The 23359-nt window shown below is 54.2% G+C and overlaps 6 protein-coding genes across 6 annotated transcripts; 4 read left to right on the top strand and 2 right to left on the bottom strand.

The window, feature by feature from the left end:
- Window positions 1–279: 279 nt before the first annotated feature.
- DSM5745_06417 (uncharacterized protein) lies at window positions 280–3506 on the top strand (the record flags this gene model as incomplete). The annotated part of the gene is made up of 4 exons (XM_026748433.1): window positions 280–671; window positions 833–1796; window positions 1848–3364; window positions 3419–3506. 4 exons carry the CDS (start codon window positions 280–282, stop codon window positions 3504–3506), a joined length of 2961 nt encoding a protein of 986 aa, XP_026602737.1.
- Window positions 3507–5887: 2381 nt separating this feature from the next.
- Window positions 5888–7624, bottom strand: DSM5745_06416 (putative GTP binding protein; the record flags this gene model as incomplete). Its single annotated transcript, XM_026748432.1, has 3 exons — window positions 5888–7411; window positions 7467–7561; window positions 7612–7624. 3 exons carry the CDS (start codon window positions 7622–7624, stop codon window positions 5888–5890), a joined length of 1632 nt encoding a protein of 543 aa, XP_026602736.1.
- A 286-nt stretch (window positions 7625–7910) lies between these two features.
- On the top strand, window positions 7911–8845 carry DSM5745_06415 (HAD family hydrolase; the record flags this gene model as incomplete). The annotated part of the gene is made up of 4 exons (XM_026748431.1): window positions 7911–8007; window positions 8113–8134; window positions 8189–8298; window positions 8349–8845. 4 exons carry the CDS (start codon window positions 7911–7913, stop codon window positions 8843–8845), a joined length of 726 nt encoding a protein of 241 aa, XP_026602735.1.
- Window positions 8846–14800: 5955 nt separating this feature from the next.
- DSM5745_06414 (uncharacterized protein) lies at window positions 14801–16738 on the top strand (the record flags this gene model as incomplete). The annotated part of the gene is made up of 2 exons (XM_026748430.1): window positions 14801–15133; window positions 15182–16738. 2 exons carry the CDS (start codon window positions 14801–14803, stop codon window positions 16736–16738), a joined length of 1890 nt encoding a protein of 629 aa, XP_026602734.1.
- A 565-nt stretch (window positions 16739–17303) lies between these two features.
- On the top strand, window positions 17304–18704 carry DSM5745_06413 (histidine phosphatase family protein; the record flags this gene model as incomplete). Its single annotated transcript, XM_026748429.1, has 3 exons — window positions 17304–17435; window positions 17539–17754; window positions 17844–18704. 3 exons carry the CDS (start codon window positions 17304–17306, stop codon window positions 18702–18704), a joined length of 1209 nt encoding a protein of 402 aa, XP_026602733.1.
- Window positions 18705–19319: 615 nt separating this feature from the next.
- Window positions 19320–21662, bottom strand: DSM5745_06412 (putative nuclear localization protein; the record flags this gene model as incomplete). Its single annotated transcript, XM_026748428.1, has 3 exons — window positions 19320–21172; window positions 21305–21427; window positions 21590–21662. The coding sequence occupies 3 exons, from the start codon at window positions 21660–21662 to the stop codon at window positions 19320–19322; spliced, it is 2049 nt and encodes a 682-aa protein (XP_026602732.1).
- Window positions 21663–23359: the final 1697 nt, after the last annotated feature.

Below are 23359 nucleotides of genomic sequence, written 5' to 3'. Positions count from 1 at the left end.
CTGCCGATCCAGAATACAAAGCCCATGGAGCGGCATTGACCATCACTTGGCCCCTTCTTGCGTTTCATTCGACGTCGTCGCGCCCTTTTTTCTCCTATCCAGCCAGCCGTTCTTTTTCCGCCTGATAGGCTTGATAGCGTGCCTGTCTGGGCTTTGACCAAACTCTCTTCTCGGCGCTCTCGTCCATCCCTTACCATTTCTGTTCTCTGTCCTATGAATATCACCGTATCTTATTTTTATAGCTTTCGATATTGCGGCTAATTTTCGTTTCACCTAATCATGACCCCCTTTGGCGCCAGCTCTCACCCTGGTGTCCAAGTCCAAGCTCCTGGGTCTCATCTATTCGAAGCCACTATCACTCAGTCTCCCAAGGCTGATCCTGTCGTGCGTCGAAAACCTCTTCCCACAGCTTCTCCTGTGATCCCTACGCATCCTCGTGGATCTGGGCCGTCGCCGTCCAGGTCTTCTTCCTCCTCTCTTTATTCGATCCGCTCCCTTTCACAGGCAGATCCCGCTGCTCGTTTTTCTCCCCTCCAGTCTCCTGCCTCTATCTACTCTCATTCTCGGAGCAGCTCAGTTGCGAATAGTATCTCCTCGCTTGTATCGAACGCAGGCGCGCCTTCTTCTGTGCGCGGGGACCCGTCGCTCTATGCTCGCAGAACTATAGATAGGTATGACAAGTCAAGATCACCAGCCCTACATACTTCCCTCTCCACCCCCTGTAACCTTACTCCTCCTGCTCTCCTCTTCCCCTCCTGTTCATCCTTTCCTCCTTCATCACTCCTTCTGCTTAAGGGTGCCGTATGTTTGCCATCCTCCTGGGTTGCTGCAGGACTAACCCCGTGCGTTCGTCTCTCTTCTCCAGATTCCCCCGGAGCAGTCCCCTCAAGACTCCTCTCCGTATAGACACCTCCGCGTCCACTGTGAATCTCGATGGAGACGACGACAGTGAAGACAGCGACGACGATATAACCAACCTGTACAAATCGCAGTTTACGAATGGGACACCCATACATAGTCGTCTCGTCAGCGAACCTTTCATTCCTGTTCTTCCGTCCCCTCCTCCGAACTATAAACGTGCCACGACTATGGGATTACACCCACCAACAAACCGGCCCCCACCTCTACACATCGATTCCAATGCCCGGAGCATGACCCATCCCATGCACGATCCCCGACACCCAAAGACACCGGGTAACAAAATAAGCTCCTTCTTTGGCTGGAGGGCCTCAACCTCCCCCGGCGCCGAGTCCTCGAGCACAGAAATATCCGACGGCGGTCGATCTCCGCTTCCTTCACCAATGCCTCCATCAATACCTAGTACCTCCTTCTCCATCACTCCTTCCACATCAATTCCGTTCGACCCTACTGCTAGGCCGAATGGAGGTTATCCCGTGCGCAATGGCTCGCTCAGCAGCGCGGGTATACTAGAGACCGCCCCCTCCGCCCTGGTGGCGGAGCTAGAGAATGAGCTGCGGGAAATCAGCTCGGAGCTGGCTGGGTCAATTCGGAGGGAGATGGAGCTGGAAGATTTGGTCGAGAGGCTGCAGTCGGAGATGCCAACAGAAGTGCCGAACCGGCGGACTAGTGATTATTTCTCGGATTCGGGGAGTAGCTCTATTCGGTACGCATATGAGTCGGGTGGTCGTATTGAAGATATTGAAAAGTATAAGCGCGCTGCTGAGCAGGAGCGCGCCCAGCTTCGGGTCGATATTGGCCAGAAACTTCAAGAAGAACGTACTCGTCGGACAGCATCCGAATCGCACGTCCAGATTTTAGAAGCGCAGGTTGCTCAGGTATGTCGCCAATAATGTCCCATAAGAAAGCTTTAACTAACCTTGCTGCAGCTCCGGCGCGAAAGGACTGAGAACTCCGACTTGGCCTCCAAAGCCCGTGAGCTTGAAAGCGCATTGGATAGCACCCGCCGCAAGCTCGCTGAAGAGCGCCAGATCAAGGACAACTTCGAGGACCTCTTAACCGCAATGCGTGTTGAATTGGAGCAGCTCCGTACAGAGCGGGACATACTCCGGGAAGGCCAACCCCAACCCCTCGGCGACCCAGCTGAAGTGCAGCGACTCAGAGAGGAAATTGAAGCACTGAAGATTGAGAATGCAGCGCTATCGCAACTCCAGGGCAACCGGTTCGCTTCCATCGCAGAAGAAGACGTACCGACGAAGCGAAGCAGTGCGTTCGGTCTATCCCGCTCAAACTCCCTAGCTCGCATGCCCCCGAAAAGCTCATCCCGCTCCGGCTCACTATCACGCTCGAACTCGGTTTCCGGCAAGGACCGTGTGGCACCACCACAAGAATCCCTGGCGGACCGGGTCGAAGGCGCCGAAGCCCAGCGTGATGCCCTCCACGGCGCTCTCAAGCGTCTGTTAGATCGCCAGGCATACGAGGCCAAGCAAACGGAGAAGCGCATTCGAGCGATGGAGGTTGAACTTGCCCGCGCGCAGGAGGCTGGCTCTCCGCGCAAACTAGGCTATGAACGTGAAGTGCACAATCTCCGCGACGAGGTGAACCAGCTGCGCACGCGCGCAGAAGACGCCCTCGACCAAAAATGGCAGTGCGAAAAGGGCCTCGCAGGTCTGAAAATGGATCTTGACCGTGCGGAGCAGGAGACTGCCTCCCTTCGGGTTCTTCTCCAGGAGCATGATATTGCAGTCCCGGCTGAACTTCTCAACGACAGCGGTGAAGACTCTTTTGCGGAAGTGATCGCCACCTCTTCGTCCCTCGAATCAGCCTACCAGCAGCTGCAAGCAGACCGTGAAGAAGCCGAGGCGAGCGTCGCGCACTCGCCTAATGTCGATGATGCAGAACTCAACGAGTCCTTCAGCCGCACCGACACACTAGCCCAGCATGTGCGTCAACAGCTAGCATCAAACACGGCTCTTCGTGCGCGCCTCGCTTCCGCTATCAACAAGGGTGAGAAGGACCAGCAGCTCTCCGCCGAGCGGATTAACGAGATGCAAGCTCGCCTCAAGGAAATGGAAGACGCCCTCCTTGCCGCACAGCAACACGCTGATGACGAGATCTCACGTCACGAAGATGAAGTCCGCCAATTGCAAGAGAGCCACAATGCACAGCTCCTGCGAATGAAGAACGGATCGCGCAGTCCCGCGTCGTTGTCCCCTATCATTGGCACCGGCTCTCCCAACACGCCGTTTATGGCGAAATCGCCTCGCTTGGATAAGACGACTAGCGGTGATGGACTTGCTTTGACGCAGGTTGTCAAGTCCGAGGCGCTAGATCAACGCGTCAAGGAGCTAGAGAAGCTGTTGCGCGAGGCGGATCGCGAGATGGGCGAGGTCGTCAGCAGGATGAACCGGGCCCAGATCGATGTTGCCGAGTTGCAAGCCGCTCGGTAAGCGCCCTTTCCCTTCCTTGTCTGGAGAAATAATTCTAACACACAAAACAGCGACGAAGCTCTCCGCGACACCCGCCGTCTCCAGCAGGAAATCCTCACCGAACGCAACGTGTTCAAGAACCTCCTTGGCCGGAACTAACTATACCCTTCCTAATGCACATATCCACTCCGATTAATACAACCTCCCGCGATTTACAATTGCCATTCTACTCATTTACTCTTCTCTGGAGTCTGCACATACACTGGATTGCATTGGAAAGACTACCTATATATCCCCTGGTGCCGGTGTTTGGTGTTTACATCATATTTTGCTTTTGATTCGTTGACTTGGCTTACAGAGTCACGGTGTTGTACTGTATATATGCTTGTTACGAGCACCACGACGTTCTGCTCTAATGTATATAATCGAGCTGCTGTCGCGGCGGCTGCTATCCTATACTAATCGATCTACGGAGAAGAATTGGTTGATTACTACCCTTCATATTTGTGCTCTTTGCGCTCTTATAACAGCGAAGCTAAACGAATACCTGCAGGATTAGCAAGTGGGTTTGACCTTGAGACTCCTATCTTACCCTTTTAGTATCCCTTGTACCTGCTGTTGCTTGGAAGTAGAATCTCACCTTGTTGAAACAACTAGCTGATTTCATAGTCCTAAGAACGGTGCGTCCTCCTCGGCCATGACCCCGGTCTGGTTACGCCAACTTGATAGGGACAATTGCGTTACACAGCCGGCCTCCGCCAGCCACTTCGTCCTTCTTTCAACTTCATCATCAACCTTACCCACCAGTAACCACAATATACGGAGCACTCCATATGACATCTACATCGTCCTACCTCTTGTCCGACCCGTCATCTATACCAGAGGAGCACCGTCTGCACCTGGACCGACCAAGTGCGAAGAAAACAGTGACCGAAGAATCCAAGTCGACCTCGACCTCGATGACCCTCCCAAAACGGCATCTAAAGCCAAAGTTAGAAAGATAGATATGGAATAGCCATATTGGCGCTATCATTTCATGCGAAGCACCCAGCGATGTCGAGAAAGCGCGCAGCTACACAGTTCCATCCGGTTTTCACGCTATTCTGTTGGCAAGAGCACAGGGTCGGACGATAAACGAGGGTCCCGCGACAAGAGGGGTGAGGATCATCAAGAAATGGAGTACTATCCTATCATTAAGGCAAATTAGAAGCCTAGCCAGGGCGTCGGGCATCAAGGACGCAACCCTAGATTGTCGTGCTCAGGGAAGACAGCTGATGCTTGCAACCGACTTCCACTCCAGAAGTCTTTCCCTTGGTCAATCCTCGAATGGCGCGTACTAGCAGGGCGATGTGGAAAGAAAGGCTGTGGACTTGTCCAGTAAGCCCTCACTTGCCATCTGTGCAAGCTCAAGTCCGGCCCAGTTGGGTGGGTCCCTGGTGATAGAAGGCGAAGTTGTTGCGCCGGGGTGATAGCACATATAGAGAGGGCGATGGATCAGTATCTCGGTCAAGCAGTTCCAAAGCTTCCCAGGGACCGAAGAATGCACATGGGACGGCCAGGGTGTCGAAGACTAGCATGAAGCCTTCCCGGGACAAATTATTCCAGAATTTGGAGGCATGCGCTGAGGCTCTCTGTGAGTCTTTCTCAACCGCACGGAAGTTATACTACGAGTATGAATCCGGGATTGTCTGGACCGGACTTGTTTAGACCATGGCAGAGAGTCCATGAGAAGTCCTGTCCTGATAGGATAGCATATTTGGAAATGGGAAGCTCGCCATATCCATGGGTCACCCCGAACAGTTCGGGCCCAGGCCGACAATCGAGGAGTACCAAGTTCTCACATCGCACTCATATTGCACGGGCATCCCGCGTCCTTCGCAGCCCAATGCAGTCTAGGGACGAGAGAAAGCCGATACCTTGCAAGTAGGATCGTGGAAATCTACGAATAGGTATACCATGACGCGGCTCGTAGGCTATGCCACGGTCTATAGAAGACAAGCTACCAAGCCTACAAAGCACCCTATGTGGTCAACCGTGCCGAGTAGAGTCAGCTCAGAGAGGGCAAGGGAAGGAGAACTGGAAGCTTCCAGATCCCGACCCAACGTGCGACCCCAGCAAGTTATATTGAGTCCAGCTTATCGGATGTCGCTCTTGAACGAGCCAGAGAGACGGAATAGGTCAAAGAATGAGGTTGATTCGAATCAAACTCGTCTCTCTCAGTCTGTGTGATTTTTTTTCCAAAATTAATGTCGCGAAGGGAGGTCGTGGTTAATTCTCTTGACCGGGAGGCAAATATATATTTCATGCAGGAACACACCCTATCCTTTACTTGAGGTGATTCCACCCCTAGAACTGATCAAAACACAGGATGTCATCAAACTCGTCCGAACTGAATTGACTCGACGCGACCACAGTAACTACGTAGTAATCTATTTTGGCTGTACCCTAGAACGCCGTCTGGTATCCCATGACCATGACATGACAAAAAAAAAATGAACGACAGGAAAAAAAAGACATTAGGACACCATCGAGACCCGACTTTACTCCTCCATGGTCTCATCTGCATTCCCACCATCACCCCATAATCCCTCGATCTTGAATTCCGCAGCCCACTCCGTGACGACTTGCCTTGTGTCGACGCCAGCAGCAGCAGCCGGGGCACTCGCATCCGCAGGAGCGCCGCCTACTGTCGTGTCAACGACCTGCAGAACGGGAGGCGTGGCCCAGCCCTGGATACGTCCGTCGCGCCAGTCGTTGACGACCGTCATAGCGGCGGCCTCGAGGTTCGGCACACCGCGCTTACCAAGGCGTCCGCGCTTGCGAGCAACCTGGATAAGGAAGTCGTTTGTCTGGTCCGTGGTCGTGCCACCGGGGTACAGGGTAGGGATGTTGTAGACCTGGAGGAGTTTTGAAATGAGCTCTTCCGACGAGGAAAGACGCTTGAGGAGGAGGGAGACGGCGGGGACGGGGTCTTCGATTTGTTTGGGGGGGATGGCGTTGAGGAGGATGAGACGGGCCTGGTCGTCTTGCTTCTTCTTGCCCTTTTTCTCGGTGGTGTTGGGGAACACGATTCCGGGGGAGTCGATGAGCTTCAGCTTGCTGTCGAGCTTGACCTCGCGGAGGTTGGTGGTGACGCCGGCTTCGGCGCCGGTCGGGCAGGCGTTGCTGGAGCCCTTGTTCATGCGGGCTGTGAGGGCGTTGATGACGGAGGACTTGCCGACGTTGGGGTAGCCGATGACGCCGACGGAGATGGCGCGCTTGAGGCCCTTGTTCTGGGCGTAGGTCTTGAGGGCGCGGAAGAGGGTTTCCGATGTGCCCTTGACGGAGAGCTGCTTGTGGTCGAAGCTGTGGGCGTTGCCGGCGCCGTTGGACGCCTTGAGGGGGAGGGTGGGGAAGTAGCGGCGCAGGTGGATGAGCCAGTTTTTGAGCACGGTCGGGGGGACGAGGTCAATCTTGTTGAGGATGAGGATGAGGCGCTTCTGGCCGCCGTCTGCGGCCATGATCTCCCGCTCGACTTCCTTGGACCGTGTGCCTTCGGGATCACGCGCGTCCAGCACGTACAGGATAACGTCCGCCGCATCGACAACCTTCTTGAAAACCTTGTCGAATGCGCGTCTTGAGGTCTCCTTGCCAGCTGTAACAAGCGTAGGGACTCCATCCTCGTCCGCAACATCGTCATCCTCGCTCACATCCATCTCATCATCCTCGTCCATCTCATCGTCATCCTCGTCGCTCTCACCACCCTGGTATTCCGCAGCCCGAGCCCTAGCCGAGGCAAGCAGAGCAGCCATCGGGTTGGCATCGTCACCCATATCCTCGTCCATCTCGTCATCCAGCAGGTCGTCGCCCTCGAGGTCGACCGCAGTAGAGTTGGCCGCCTCCGCACCAGCATCACCGTTCTGCTTCGCAGCAATGCGCCTCTCACGAGCCTGCTCACGAATGCGCTCCTGTTCCTCCGCCTTCATGCGTCTCCGCTCCTCGAGTTCATGGAGCATCTTCTCCTTGTGCGGGAAGAGGTTGGGGATACCGGGGTCCTTCTTGATCTTCGAGCGCCATTCCGGATTCTAAGATCGTCAGCACTCACCCTAGTTGAATATACAAAGATAATTGGTAGCGTACCTTCTTCGCAAGCTTTCTCTGCTTGCGCTGCTTCGCCGCGGAGGCCTTCTCGATCTTGTGTCGTAGCCGGACGGGCGTCCGCTTCGAATTTTTGCCTGCTTGCGTGAGCGGAAGTTCCAGACGTCAGTTTCAAGGACTAACATACCTAGTTTAACCATTTTGGCAGAGTCTGGATGTGTTGTTTTGGACTCGGACTTCCGCCAAAACTCGGTCTGGAAATGTTAATTTTTTGAAGATTTCCCGCGCTAAGATAACCGGAACCCCGGTTTCGCCGATCTCCGAGGCGCCCGCATTGCCCACCTAGAATGAGGGGAGAAGTGTATAAGATTCACCCTAACATTTTGGTTCGAATTTGTTTATTTCTTGTCTATCTTTCTTTTAGAACTACTCATTATACCACATAGCCCTGCTTTTTATCCTGCTCATTCGTTGTTATACGATATCATGACGGTCACCGGCTCATTCTCTGCCCCTCCTCAAGTAATCACCTTCGATGGCCTACTTTCCGACTTCGATGGCACCATTGTCGATTCGACGGATGGTAAGTGACTATCCCCAGGTACAGTCCTTACGTATCATGGGCGACGCTTGCCGTTTCCCGCCCTGCATTGTGATTAATTCGTACATTGCTGATTTCACTTCCCAGCGATCGTAAAGCACTGGCACAAGTTAGTCACAGCGGAGCCACCGATGGGATTAAACTAGAGGCTAACACCACCCAGAATCGGCGCTGAGCTCGGTGTCGATCCCAAGACGATCCTCGAGACCTCTCACGGCCGTCGAAGCATCGATACATTGAAGCTGTACGACCCCTCGAAAGCCAACTGGGAGTGTAAGTTCAGCCCTGCGCAAGGAATTCATAAAGGGCACGAATCTGATCAGTCCTTCTGCCAAAAGATGTCAGCTTTATTGAAGGAGTTATCCCGAAGGAGTACGGCTCGGATGCCGTCGAGATCCCCGGCGCGCGGTCTATCCTCGCTGCTCTGGAAGAGAGCGGCGCCACCTGGGGCGTCGTGACATCGGGCACACGCGCACTCATCGACGGTTGGCTCGGTGTTCTTGGTCTCACACATCCCAAAGTCCTCGTTGTTGCGGAGGATGTGGAGCAAGGGAAGCCCGATCCTCGGTGCTACCTGCTCGGACGGAAGAAGTTGGGTCTGGAGCACTCTTCTTCGATAGTGGTGCTGGAGGACGCGCCGTCAGGTATCAAGGCTGGTAAGGCGGCTGGGCTCACCGTCATCGCTTTGACCACTACCCACACATTGGAGCAGCTCCAGGCGGCTGGAGCGGACGTGATTGTAGAGGATTTGAGGAGTATTAGTGTGAAGGGTGTTGTTGACGGGCGGCTTCAGCTTGAGGTTCGGAATGCCTTCCAGTAAAGGAATGCTCGGGTTGCCCCGAGACTAGTCCGGTAAGCTGCAAGTCTCGCGGCCGTTGTGTCGGTGAGATTTTGCTGCCTGTTTCTGCAGATACGCACGATTCATGAGGTAGACGCTAGACCGATAGACAGCGCTATTGTACATACATAGACTCCAGAGTTAAGGTTTTCTGCGGGATGTGACGTGTGCAATAAAATGGATACCTACATACGTTGGGACTTAGCCTTGCATCTGTAAGGCTCAACGGCCCTCTCCGCCCCTTCCTCTCCATGAAGAAGCAGACTCGCAAGCGAGAAGCCGTCAAGGAGCTGCCGAGTATACTCAAATCCCTTTCAACAATACAGGGGTCCGACAAACGAGGCTACGTGGACCCAATGGAGAGAAGACAGTAAGCCAGCAGTTCGCAAGTACATAGCTGAGCTCTGGTTCTCAACACTCCATAGCCAATCCACAGCAGCGGTGGAATGTTTGCTGAGAGCAAATCTTCGAGACATATGATGTGGTGCCGCTGGGAGTAAAGTCGGCACACCGATACTAAGCGTTGCGGGTAAGCATCACCGTTGCGGCGTTGCCTGTCCCTTTTCTGATACGTCCCAAAGGGACCTATAGACCCAAACCTAAATCTCCAATATATCAGAATCAAACAGACTTTTCAGAAGGCACGCGCGGAAGCTGAGCACTCACCGACAACCTAGGCTTGAGGGCAGAATATCGAGAGGCTGGACTGCAAAAGCCGGAGCAAAGCGGCCAGGTCAACGGCACGCAGCGAAGCACTCATGTTGCTTGAGCTACCGTCTATCCACGGCTCCAGTTTCTTGCATCGGAGGCTGCCGATAAACCACGGAAAAAGCAAATCGAGGGCACAGACCCCGGTTGCTGGATGTCCATTTGGAAGCTGCCGGGAAATGGAATGCATTCGTACGACCAGCTGTGCTTAGCCGGGGTTGTTCCCCACATGAGCGTTCTGAACGCCAAAGGCAATCTCCTCATTGACAAGGGTGTTGATCAGGTTCTGGAAGTTTGATGTATCAGATTTTTTGTTGCCGCGTCGAGTCAGAAACGAGGCTAGATCGCCTGATGGCACCGTCATGCATGTAACGACTTATTCAGCGCCATCTGCAAGGGATGCTGCGGCATAAGTAATCGTTCAAGTGGGGGTCACTGCTCCGTTTCTTTCTGTTTCTCGATGGTGTTTCGGGTTGAGAGTAGTGATCTGGACTGGATTACCCCGCGATTCTGGTTCGCCATATGTCTGGGCGATGGAATCCCTTGAGTACTGTGCGAGCAAGTTCCCAAGGGGACTGAAAGTGAGGATACCGAGAAGAAGGAGGCGAAGAAAGGAACTTTGACTCCCTCGAGATTTCAATGAAATCCCCTGCCTCATGCGGCATTTGCTATAGCCCTTTATGACTTCTGCAGTTTGCACATAATTTTATGCACATACTCCGTCCTGCTGACGCATTTTGCAATGCATACACAGTTGCAGCTGTACAAGAATTCGGCCTGGATAGCAGCTTCTCTTGAGTCCAGGCTTCAATATGCAGAGGCGAAGTAACATGAATGACTGCAGTGTGTCGTCGCGAGTAATCAGAGCTCGATTGTCCGTGCTCGACGCAAGATAGCAAGGAAACTCGCAGCAAAAATAGCCGCGGTCAGCGTTGTCGCACAGTGCAAAAGTGATCCAGTCATCCAGCGGCCTTCAGGGCCCGCAAAAGAAAAGCCCAGAAGTCGAAACAACGCCCCTCAGGTCTCGCCCTTGAGTGGCCACCTATAATTCTCCGTCTTCGAATCAGTACTATCGCCCTATTGGCACGACTGACAAATCCCGAAGGGTCCTTCCTAGTTCAAAACCAGACGATAGCTCTCCGAGAAGGCTTGGAGCTATCATGACCCTGCAGAACAACCCGCCAAAACTCCAACATTGAACCGGTGTTTGAGGGCGAGAAAGGCACCGCCACATACTCCTATACCTGGTGAATCAGTGGCGACATCATAGCGCACTTTCGTGAACCACCTTTGTGGCGTAGCTGGAACTGCGCTGATCTCGTCGTCTCAGAGCTAGGCAGTAAGATTACGGAATACCGGTATGATGTTATCGGAGGTGTACTCGGAACCAAGCCTACAGGAGTGACTGTATCGTGTAGGCCATGGTGACTTGAGGTCCGGCACCTACTATTCTACATCAAAAAAAGTCCCGTTGACAACTTGACATCACGAAAGGTTGACTAACCACAAAAGTCTTCCGGTATCTTGAAGATTCACCGAAAATACGGTTGTATCATATGATTTGCACCCGTAAAGGATCCCAGGGAGTGATTGACGATGATCAGACCCAGGGGTGTGGGAGGATCGAGAAGGACCTCATTGAGAGGATTTACAGCTAGCAGCAGATCACTCCGCTGCCAAGGCGTAACCTTATGCCAAATTGTTAAAAGGGACTTGGGAGCGTGTCCCCGGCCATAGACACCGGTACTTCCTGGGTTAGGTCTTAAAGCTCGGACTCAATCCTCCAGGGGAACCTGAGGGGTTGCCTGCTCCGAAGGTACTCCGTATCCCTTCGAAGCTTTGCTGATTGCATCGATCGACAATCGTCGGGGAAATATCGTCCGCCCGAAATCCAACATCGAGCTTCTTTTTTTGTTTCAGGCTTTCAGCCGGCGATAACGGGCCCCTCGTAGGTTCGTACGCCAAGCCAATCCGCCTCCCCCGGGGGAGCGTGCGCTGTATTCGCGGGCGCCGGGATCATCCCAGGGGTCAACCGTGGATCTAGTGTAGAGCTTGTATTATTCTGCTTTGTTGTCTGCATGTCGAAGCACATCCTCACTGTGACTGATGGTGATTCAAATACTGATTGGCTTCGAGACAAAAAGAAGGTTTCTGTCGGAGCACTGTATGCTCCGTCATTGGCTCGTAACCACTCGAATTTCAGTGACAGCCCTTGAGAACTTGTTCTCGCTGGCTCAAGCTATGCACGTGAACCACGGCGTGTTTGGATGTGCTCCTTTTACTTACCTGGTGCATTGAAACGAGCACCGACTTACTCCGAAGGAGTATAGGGGCCTCGGTACTTTGTGATCGTGGAGACCAGTGGCAGGGCGATCCATGTTTCGCGCAAAGTGATTGGCGGCCCATGATCGTCTATTAGGTCAAACCTGGACCGGCATTTCGATGAAAATAATGACGTTCGAGTTTCCCTGGCACTGTGGCACTGTGGCACGGCTCAAATCCCCGAGATGCCGGTTAAGTTCTTCCGGTTGTTTGAGATGAGCGTTGGAATATCAACCGGTCTTGCGGCAGATGAACGGTCAGAACGAGGAACTAGAGAAGCATGAATATAGAAAATATGCATGCATAAACCGCTCTAGAGTCGAGTCTTTGCCATAGAGACCCGCAGGGACAGCATATGATAGTCCCGAGGAGCCAAAGAGCCCCTAGCATCTCGGGGAGTCTTGAGGGCCTCTTACGCTGCATGGTGAGCGGTTCTTGGACAGCTGTTGCGTAACCTGTGGACTGGTGCGGGCGCTCCGCGCAGTGTCAGCTTTAGCGCCGAGCTTGAACAAGCTGACAGTCACATCTACAGAACACCCTGCCGGTCAGGTCAGAGCTCAAAATCGGACGAATCGCGATTTGACATTTGGAAGTCACTCAGCAATCGTTCTCCCCGAGATTTTCCTGAGATACAGCAGCAGCGAGACCGGCTTGCGCGGGCGCTTCATTCGCAAAAGGCGAAATAGATGCCCGGCCATGATCGACAGGATCTGTCGACTATTGAATTTAGTGGGGCTTGGCTTGTGCAGCCACGCTTTTGCAGGGCAGAATGCCAGAAACGCCAGAAGGATCTGCCATTTCGTGTTTTTGTCATGCCCCAACTTCAGGCCGTTGGATGATTGGCAGATCCTGGAACCCAGGGCCATCGCATGAAAAAGATGTTGAATGACAGGCATGGCTGGCGGCGATCCGTGCTCTGGGGGTCCGGTCTACTGACGCGGATGTAGCCTGGATTTCCACGCGTTCGGTAGGGCAAAAGTGACCTGATCGAGTCTGGAGAGACAGGGCGTGCCATCCGCATCCTGCGGAAGATACGACCCTCGAGTTTCTGGATCAAGTAAAAGGGCTCAAGATTTGGAAGCGAGACGTCTCCTTTGGCCCGAGCAACTACGGTACGGAGGCTGAAGCCTCGGAACCCCCGCCCATGCTGAAGCACTGAAGACCGACTATTGGCTTCTGAAACCAAGCACCGTCAAAGGAGTTCATCGTAAATAAAGAACCCACCGTTCTGGAGCTCCCGTGAGGATTGTTTCGCAGCAGACGCCGTGTAAACCGAGGAGAATTTGTCCGAGCTCCCTGGAGCTGGAGTACAGACAAACACCAAGCCGTGGATCAGATTTGGGATGGCAACGGATTTTGGGTCACCTGAAGACCGTCTTGGCACCGGCCCGTCGCGCTAACCGGATCCAGACAATGTGTAGCTATCCCGTGACCGCGGACCTCGTCTAAACCCACCGGGCTTCTCCAACTCCCAAGATCCTGGGTCTGCGCAGCCCGATCCACCCCAGATGTCGAATCGTGTAAATCAGTTTAGGACAAGGTCTGTACTCTGCATCGCCACGTCGTGCGCGCTTAGGCCTGAGTGCCGCCGACTACCAAGTTGCTAACTGTTTGGAGTATCAAGATACGCTATGCTGGAGTACATCGCACCCCCAATTGCCCGCGGGCGAGCGATAACTGGTCCCCGCGAGACGACGCTAATGCAGGAACTGATGAAGCTCGATGAAAACATCTCCAACTCGTCACAATTCCAGTTTCCCGTCAATCGCCCACCCTCTTGAAACTCCGAGGAGAGGATTATTTTGCCACAAAATCAGGTCTCAGGCTTCGAGAACAGTCGCAGAAAGCCCCTGGCTCCCTTTATTGATCATGCTCTCTTCCCACGCTTCTGACGTTGACAGGCCTAGCCTCCCCTCCGTACTCCGTACCGTTCTCGTCAGCCGACGGTCGGCATAAGGCATGCCGCAAGGGAAGGGTTCAAATTCGAAAACGAACCACACGAACCCTGCGGGTCAGCACTCAGCACCACTCAGATGAATCCGATGATAACAGAAAAAGAAAGCCGCCGATCTCCAAAACAAGAAAAAGAAACAATAAAAAGGGCAAAACCTAAATAAGAAGAACAGAGCGTCGTACGGTCACCGCCACTGGAGACTGGGGAGTAGGGCCAAGATGCCGGGTCGGGTATCGAATTGGCCCCTGGACTGACGCTCAGACAGAGCATCATCGCGACTCGCCATGTTTCCATTGCCATTGTATTGTTCTTACGTGCCCAGTAGAGTAGCTCTAGCCTCTAGCATGCCTGAACTGTGCAGCAGCCTGTAAGCAGAGGCGTACTGTAAGACAGATACCGGCGCACCGATCCTCTCAGTACAGTTCCGGGCGACGATCATCCAATGGCACTTTTTCCGCAGTCTGGTCTGAATGATTCTCTTCTTCTCTCCTCCATCTCTCTCTCTCTCTCTCTCTCTCTCTTCTCTCCTTCTATCTCATCCACACCACACTCCTTTCCCTCTTTTGTTCTCATTTTTTTTTTATTAATTTATTAATTTTGCCATTTTGATTTTAATATCCATTCCTTATTTTTTCTTTTTCTATTTCTGCTCCTCTGCAGTCCTGCATCGCATCCCACAGCAGTCACTCCTTACCCGTACTAGTCGTCGGACTTTATGTCTGGCCTCTGGACCTTTTTGACGTTTTAAATCTTGGATCCCATCTGCTGCAAGTATACATATCAACTTCAGCCCCAGTCATTCTCTTATTATCTCGATCCACTGCCACTCTCTACACCACTCCTCAACCGTCTCGCGCGATCCAGCTCCAGACACTCGACAATTGCCCCTCCGATTACTGTCTGCACCGGACGAACAATCTTTCCTTCGAGCCTCTTGGCTCAACACTGCGATCATGAACTACATTCACCACCCATACCAGTTCACTGGCCACCCCGGCGTGCCAATGGAACAGCACCTTACCTATGACCCGACCATGGTTCACCCTACCATGATGCATCACCCAATGGACGGCTACCTCTACGCCCAGCCCCCCTTCGATATGGTCGACTACTACCACCAGCCTCTGATTGATTACGAAGAATATGCCGAGAACCTCTCGCGGCCGAGGTTGACCAAGGAGCAGGTGGAGACATTGGAGGCTCAGTTCCAGGCACACCCCAAGCCCAGCAGCAACGTCAAGCGCCAATTAGCCCAGCAAACACACCTCAGTCTTCCTCGAGTCGCAGTACGTGATATATACCTGGTTGAATGACTAGTTGACTGACTGTTGTAGAACTGGTTCCAAAACCGACGAGCCAAAGCGAAGCAGCAAAGAAGACAAGAGGAATACGAGCGCATGCAAAAGGCAAAAGCGGAGGCTGAAGAGGCCGTCAAGGTAAAATCAGAGCCTTCGGACACTTCGTTCGCGGAGGCCAGTGATGAGCAAAAGCAGGATGACAGCAAAGTCTCCACCCCTAAAGCGTCAAAGCCCACATCTAGCAACCAAGACCAATCCTCTGAAGCTTCTGTCGGGTCGAAGCACCAGCCCACCCGCAGCGAGTCTGCTCGTGCAGCCAGTCTTGCCTCACTGCAAAGAGCCATGAATGCTGCAGCTCAATACCAGGACGCTCAGAACGCTTCAATGGACGGATCTGGATCAGTGTCCCCAACCACATCGCTGCCGACTGACGCCGACTCGGCTATCTGGAGCTCAGTGAACTCGACAAACGGGGATCTGTCCGTTCCCGGATTAGACAACTCGCAAACACTCTCTGACTACCGCTCAGCTAGCGACGCGGGTGCTTCGTACAACTCAATGCAGTATGCCCTGCAGGCAGATGTGGCCATTGCGCGACGGGGCTCATCAGATGTGCTCGCCGACTCATTTGAGGGAATTGGTATCACCACCTCACCCAGCCTCTCACAGCTCGGCAACCGGACCGACCGGGCTGCGACCTGGAAGGACAACGGCAAGGAGCTTGATCTTGCTGCCCGCAGGAACCGACCGAGGCCTGCTGCCATTGGCACTTCTAGGTCCTCTTCAATGCTCCACACTCAAGCTATGTCGCCAACGACGCGAGGGCAAAGCTACGGCACTGTGAAGCAATCTAAATCTGCCGGAAACCTTAGCTCGCGTTACGCGGGTGTGCGAAAGCCATCTGCGCAGCGTTCTCCTCTGAACCTGTCGACGTTCTCTGAGGCCGGTGTGCTGAGCTCCGCGAAGACGGAGCTGTCAACCATGCTCCAGCCCGTCACTACCAACTCACTAGCTCCGCCCACCCCCTTGACTCCAGAGGATCTGCACCATCTGCTTCCCAACACCCCTACCACCGATGGCTACTGCCTGTCCGCACAGCCAGCCAGCCACCTCTTCCCCACAACACAGCCGATGCAGATCAACATCGCGTCGCCGCCGGCCACACCACTAGGCATGGAGATGATGCCTTCATACCCGTACCACGGCGTCCCGCCTCCCATGTCCGCCCCAGCACACTACACCACCTTCCCGGACTACGGTTGCGATGGCAGTCTCCAGGGAAGGAACTGGGAAGCCACATCCATGCCATCCCCGGAGATCTCTTTCCAGAACCAATGTCAGCAGATGGATCTCTCGTCAATTTCATACGAACAGGCTCTCGAGCAAAGCCATCCGGGTAGCCGAGCTTCAGGCTCTCCATTTTGCGACGCTGGTATGCACACCCCGATCGACGCCAGCAAGGCGACGGAATTCCACCTCTACGAATTCCCCGATCAAGAAGAAGCGCACCGGTTCGTGGCCCAGCAGCTTCCATCCCAGAAGCCCAAGGCGTACACCTTCGCCGAGCACCGGACCCCCACGAATTTCGGCTGATGAATTTCGGCGTTTACATTATTTGTATTACTGTACTCTTACATAAAAGGCTCTGCCATATATCCTTGTATTGAACTTGGTTGGATTCGCGCATTCTGCTGGTCTGGTTATCGGTCATTGGTGTTGTGGTTTGGCTTGGTTGGTTCATTTGTGCATGTTTGGAAGCGCTGGGTTGGACTGGACATACATACTCGGAGACTTACGTATATTACCCTATTACCTTGTTATATTAATACATAATAGACGACTTACTTGACTACTACGACTACGTCCTATTTCGGAGCTTTTGCCACTTTAACCCACATGAGTCGTGGTGCCTCTGCTAAGTGTCCTGCTTAATCTACTAAGCCCGCTCTTGGCTGCACGTGGGAACCATCACTCATCTGTATGGCTTCACGTCGAACCGCTCCAAGCCTACCGCTAGCTCAGGTACAGAACGTCAACCGTAATGTCAACCGGAATCAACGGAAAAGTCTACCTATAAATAAAGCACCGAGTACGTTGACTCCCTCCCGAATTCTTCTTCAATTGGAAAAGAGGTCAAGGAGCAACATCAACTAACAAGATGAAGCTCTCAACCTTCACAACCTCGCTGGCCCTCAGCGCCTCAGCAAGCGCCAAATTCATCAACTACACAACCGTGACGGGCTACTTTGCCCAAGATGACCCTTCCACCGACCCCTCTACTTTCGACTACGTACGTTCCCTTTCTCCCTACTTCCGCCTATCAAGCATCTACCCCAGCCTGCCTGCCTCCATCCCAATTGTACACATCTAAGCAACCAAACTAATAACAATAGACATCCCACAACTTCGGCCTCCTGGACCGCACCTACGAGTCCGACACTCTGCACCCCTCCAAAAATCTGACCCAATGGCAACGCTTCCACGCTCAACTCCAATACCTAAACGCGCAAGCCCCCGCGCACGTCCAGTACAAGCTCCTCTTCCTCGGCCGCCACGGCGAAGGCTGGCACAATGCCGCGGAGGATTACTACGGAACGCCTGCATGGAACGTAAGTCCTCACTTACCCATCTCCCTTATCACACCCTTGTTCGGCAAGGGAGCCTGCAGCAGACAAAGAGGAACTAATTCTGCCCCTAGTGCTACTGGTCCCTCCTAACAGGCAACGGCACAGCAACCTGGAAAGACGCGGACCTAACGCCCGCCGGAATCGAGCAGGCCGAGGTCGCGCGCGATTACTGGGCTGCGCAGTACAAGGAGCAGCGGATCCATTTCCCGGATGTCTACTACAGCAGCCCGATGACGAGGGCGCTCAAGACGGCGAATCTCACGTTCACGACGCAGCCTCTCTCAAGTATCCTTGCTGCGCCGTTTATTCCAACGGTGAAGGAGGGCTTCCGCGAGGGCGTGAGTCTGCACACGTGCGATGAGCGACGCACCAAGAGCTACATCCAGGGTCTGTTCCCGGAGTGGATTATCGAGGAGGGATTCACGGAGGAGGATGAGCTTTGGGAGGGTATCAAGGGTGAGACAAGTGAGACGCAGGATTTGAGGTCCCGCGCGGCGCTGGATGATGTTTTCTTCCCTGAGACGGTCAATGGCTCTTTCTCGATTAATGTGAAGAGGTCGTCTACCGGTAGGCCGGCTGGTGTCTGCGGCGGCCCGTCTCCCTCGCACTCGCCCGCACCTCCAGCTCAAGGAGGAAAAGCTTCGGATCTGGTCATCTCGATCACGGCGCACAGCGGCGAGATCAGCTCCATCCTCCGCGTGATCGGGCACCAGGCCTTCAAGCTGAGCACGGGCGCCGTGATCCCCGTACTGATCCGGGCCGAGGAGATCAGTGAGCCGCAGCCGACGACGACGACGACGGCGTTGTTTACGCCGAGTGCGTACTGCACTGCGCCACCGGTGACGAGCGCGGCATCGGGCTGTGTGTGTCAGAGCTCGGCGGCGCCGGTGACGACGGGGTTCCCGGCTTTGTCGACGGAGACACCGTATTAGGTTACTTTGTGGCTTGAAAACGGGAGGGGTGAGTGAGGATGGCGGATGGACCCGGGCTGGGCGGATATGTTTGATTTGATCTGATTCTATAACATGACTGATAATAGTAAGAATAGAACTATGTAATCTACTACTCATAGAGTAAGTCAATTTGTGTGCATGTAGAGACAAAGGCATAGACAGGCATGAATCATGGCGTGACATGACCGCAGAGAAGAGAATACAAGTGCAGGTGCAGGTGCAGCGTAAGGCAGTGAGTGCAGAGGGGAGACTGATGCAAGGCAAGCAGAAAACAGCAGAGGACGCCGTCCCTATAGATTATCTGACATAATTATCTGACCGGTCCTCTATCGTTATAATGCACAGATCATAAATTCAATCAATCAAGCAGACAGCCTAGCTCCCGAAACCAGAAAGCAGTGGGAATGAACCGGGTATAAAAAGGGGTATTCAATGAAATGCACAAATTAAGAGTCTTCAAATCCCCTTGTCATGCCAAGGCGAGGTAAGCAATGTATAACAGACGTCAAAGTAAATTCCAGGCGGAGGAAAACCGAATACATGTCAAGCCAAATCCACATTCAACTCCTGAACACCAAAGAAAAAGGAGTTCGTTCAGTATGTAGACCAGCCAGGCTGTGGGTGACCAGGTTGCATCTGCTGACCAGGCCAGCCTGGAATAGCTGGGTTCATTTGCATGCCCATTCCCGGTTGCTGAGGGGTTCCCGGCATGAAGGGCTGGCCGGCTGGGCCGTGCTGCGACGGATACATGCTTCGTGGAGCCATCGTAGGGTACGGACCGCCACCAGGGAAGCCCATCGAGGCCATGGGCTGCTGCTGAGGTGTCTGAGCGTGAGGCATGGCAAAAGACTGCGGCATCTGCGGCACCCCTGGGCGAACTTGGTTACGAGGAGACTGTGATGGATGTTGCTGCGGTAGGTTGTGGGTGAGAGGAGAAGGCGATTGTTGATGTTGGGATTGCGGCTGTGACCCCGGCTGCTGCATTTGGGTCGGATACTGGGGTATTCCCTGGGGATTGGAGGGTAGAGGGGAAGCCTGAGGTTGAGGGGGTGGCTGGCCCCACATCTGCTGTTGCTGCGGAGGATATCCGTATGGCCCAGCCTGCGGCGCCAGAGCCGGGTTGGACCGTTGGTGCATGAGCTCAGGACGAACCGGAGGCATAGCGCGAATCGGAGACTGCGCCACTGGAGGCTGCTGATGCATCGCTGGCGGCTGGAACCCGGCTTGGCTGGGCATCATTGGAGCCTGCGGCATCATGCTCGGCTGTGCCGGAGTTGAGCTCAGAACGCCGGCTGCTGAAAGCCGCGGCGACTGCATAGTGTGAGCAACAGATGTGGTGGGTTCAGGCTGGGACTGCGCCGCCGATACGGGAGCTTCACGTTGCTTGGCGTAAAACTCATCGAGTCCTTTCTGGCGGAAGTTTCGCTGATTGGTCAAGATCTTGTTGAAGTCTGCCGTGTGCGTGGCCTGATTAAGAATCTCAGCGGCAGTGCTAGGCTGCAACTTGTCCTGGTACGGCTGGCCGGTCAGCTCTTGCCGGGGCCGAGGCATGCTGTTGTACTCCCGCAGACGTGGGTCATCTGAGGTGGTGGCCATATGAATCATCGGAAGCGGCTGCGACATGGAAGCGCCCGATCCTAGCGACAGATTGCTGGGTACGGTTTCCAGAGCGTTGCTGTAGATCACATCGCCATGTGCCAGAGTTGGCAGCAGGTTGGCAGCATTTGCTGCTTCGGCCGCAGCCTCGCGGGCCTTGGCGCCGCCTGGGCGTTTCTCACCGGCCAGGTCGTCCTCGGTAAATCCCTGCTTGCGAGCCTTGCTCTCCCAATAATCATCACGCACGCGCCGCCCGTTCACAATGACTCGGCTGCCGAACTGACGAAACATGGAACGCGCCGAGACGATGGCGATCTGACGTGAGCGGTAGGAATACGGAAGAATATCCTGCTGGATGAGATCGTCTTTCTCAATTTGCGTGGCGATAATCTTGTGCAGCGATCGGTTCTTGTTGAAGAGCAGGTACGAATCCCTGTATGACAGGACGCGCGCGCACTCCGTAGCCAGCATGAACAATTTCTTTCCCCGCAGTGGCACGGTGAACGTCCTACACCTGTATTCGCGGTCACCCTGCAGGTTGCCATTCGCGTCCACCTTTTTCTCGCCTGCGTCGTCGAACTCTTTGGGGATATATTCGTCGCGCGCCTCGTTCAGTTGATCGGTAGTGTGGTCCCTCACGGTCGGGAGAGCCTTGACCAAGGGCGCTTTCGACGGGGTTGTCTTCTCGGGAGGCGAGGCCAACGGAGGTGAGGTGTTGGTGGGAGATCCATGCAATTGTTGCGGCTGCATTTGAGGAGTCTGCAACTGGGGGTTGACTGAGGAGTCACTGGTAGATGGACGGGGGGTCTTTGGCGGTCGGCCACGTTTCCGACGGCCTTGCTCGTCTATTACTAGTATCGCGCGTTAGCATGTGGTCGCGAAGGTGCGGCGAACGCAAAATGGCAAGTCAACAGCGAAGGAGACGAAGCAGCTCGGTGTACTCTGGCTTGTACTTCAAGCGCAAGAGTACCCGGCGCACGTACCGTCATCCTGGTCCCCATCGCGAGAGATTCCGCGCTGTTCCGGCGTGCGGGCGCGCTTGATGCCGCGAGGGGTTGTACTAGGATCTGCTGCTCCATAAGGCGGTGTTGGGAGAACAACTGAAACTAGAAGGGGTCAGTTCGAGGGTCGTCGCGATGGACACGATAAGAAATAAGAAATATAGTAGACCCCAGTAATGTTGATGACGCGACGTACGTCGCGCAACACAAACACGAGACAGGAACAAAAAAACAAATGTGACGATAGTATACAAGTACGCGACATACCATTAGTGTTATTCAGAGCAGCAGGATTGATGGTGCCCGAGCCATCAACAAGATCGCCTCCGATCCCATTCATCGGAGCGGAAACGGAATGGGAGGTGCCATACATGGCGGGCCAAGGAGGGACGGGGGGAGGGTGAAGAGCGGTCGCGAGGCCGCGGGCGGGTCAGAGAGACGCGCGAGGAGTCAAAACGCCGAGATGGAGGTGATGTGATGATTACTGGATCAAGGCGAAGGGAAGAGACAACGAAGCGACGATGCAGGTGGCCCTCGGACAACTCAGAGCAGACGTGTCGCAGGTTCGCATGCAGTTGGTGGTGTAAGACTGGGAAGGTGGCAGCAGGGCGGATCAGCGGGGAAACCGATGGGAGCAAATCAGTGTCAGAGCTTCCAGGACGCGGGATAGGTTAAGAGATTAGAGGAGGACGGGCTCTTGACTCTGGCTGGTGGTGGACGGGACGCTGGATTAACTCTGGCTGGACTTGGAGAGGGGAAGATCACGTTATTGTGACTAATCAAGGCAGACGACGGGCCACCAGCCACAGGCACAGGCAAATGCACCGCCACACGAGGCTGGGGACTGCTGCGATTTGAATGAGATCAAAGAGACCGGACTGAATGTCGGGACAGGGTCCCAAGGTACCAATAGCTTCTGCAGAAGAGCAGAGCCACAAAAGGTCCAGGCGAGATGAAGATGATTCACAGCCTGCCGTGACGGAACCGATCAGTGGGTACAGGCGACGGGGGTGGGTGTGACCAACAGACAGTGCTGGGTAGTTCTAGTCGGGGCCTGGGAGTATGCGCGTAGAAAGGCAGGATTAGTGGGTGGAGGAGGGGGACAAAGTCCGGAGAACGAGGAGGAGTGGGGACAAAGGTTGGAGATGTCGATGCTCGATGCACCAGACAAAGCGAGGCCACGGCGCTGGAGATTTGATGAAAGAGTTGAAGGATTCTTGGGATTCGTTGTTGAGGGGACTCGGTCGCACAAGTCTGTTTATGCTGTGATTGGCTGCGCTTATGCACCATTTGTAAGCTGCACAGATCCCGTCCTGGACATAACCTGGTCATTTACTCCGTACCTCGTCTACTCCGTGACTACGCGGAGTTCCTCTTCCTCTTCTAGTCGGGCTAGCTGCGAGCAGGGAGCTCTGACTCGAGACTCGACGAAAAGAACCCTGCATCTCCGGCAATAGCGGCGTCGTTCAGCAAGCGAGGGCGCGGGCAGCGATTTCCGCGAGAGAAAAATTAAGAAACAGGGCGAATGATGTCGCAGAAAACAATCAACCAGTTTGGACGAAAGAGCAGCCAAAGAAATGATCAGGCTGAGCTGATCTGATAGGAAGAGCCTCGTCGAGTCGCCGACGCGACCTGCCGATAGCACTGGACGGGGAGATCTCGGAGAAGCGGCCAACGCGAGGGATTGACGGACGGCTGTGGCTTGTCTAGTAGCATTCTCAATGACTACTTTGGCTGTGACTGTGATATCAGTAATGTCGAGTCTGGTCGAGTCGAGTCGAGGATGCTACAGGCTATTGTCTACGCTACGCTAAGCGCCAGTGACCACGATCATGCTGACCACGAGCGATGATCAGCTCCGATCACTCAACCTTCTGCATTCTTTTTCCGGAGTTGTTGGACGAGATAATCCAAGCAGGAAAAGATCAGCGTTTGTCGAAGAAGCTGAGGCAAGAGAATCTTGGATTCTTTGTCACGACAATATAATCGAAGCGCCCGTCCGGATCCCAGCAGCTTGTCCGTTATCTCGTCGCAAGC

This window comes from Aspergillus mulundensis (genome assembly GCF_003369625.1).
Source record: "Aspergillus mulundensis strain DSM 5745 chromosome Unknown scaffold_6, whole genome shotgun sequence".
NCBI classification, from domain to species: domain Eukaryota; kingdom Fungi; phylum Ascomycota; class Eurotiomycetes; order Eurotiales; family Aspergillaceae; genus Aspergillus; species Aspergillus mulundensis.
This window is presented reverse-complemented; position numbering and strand designations above follow the sequence as displayed.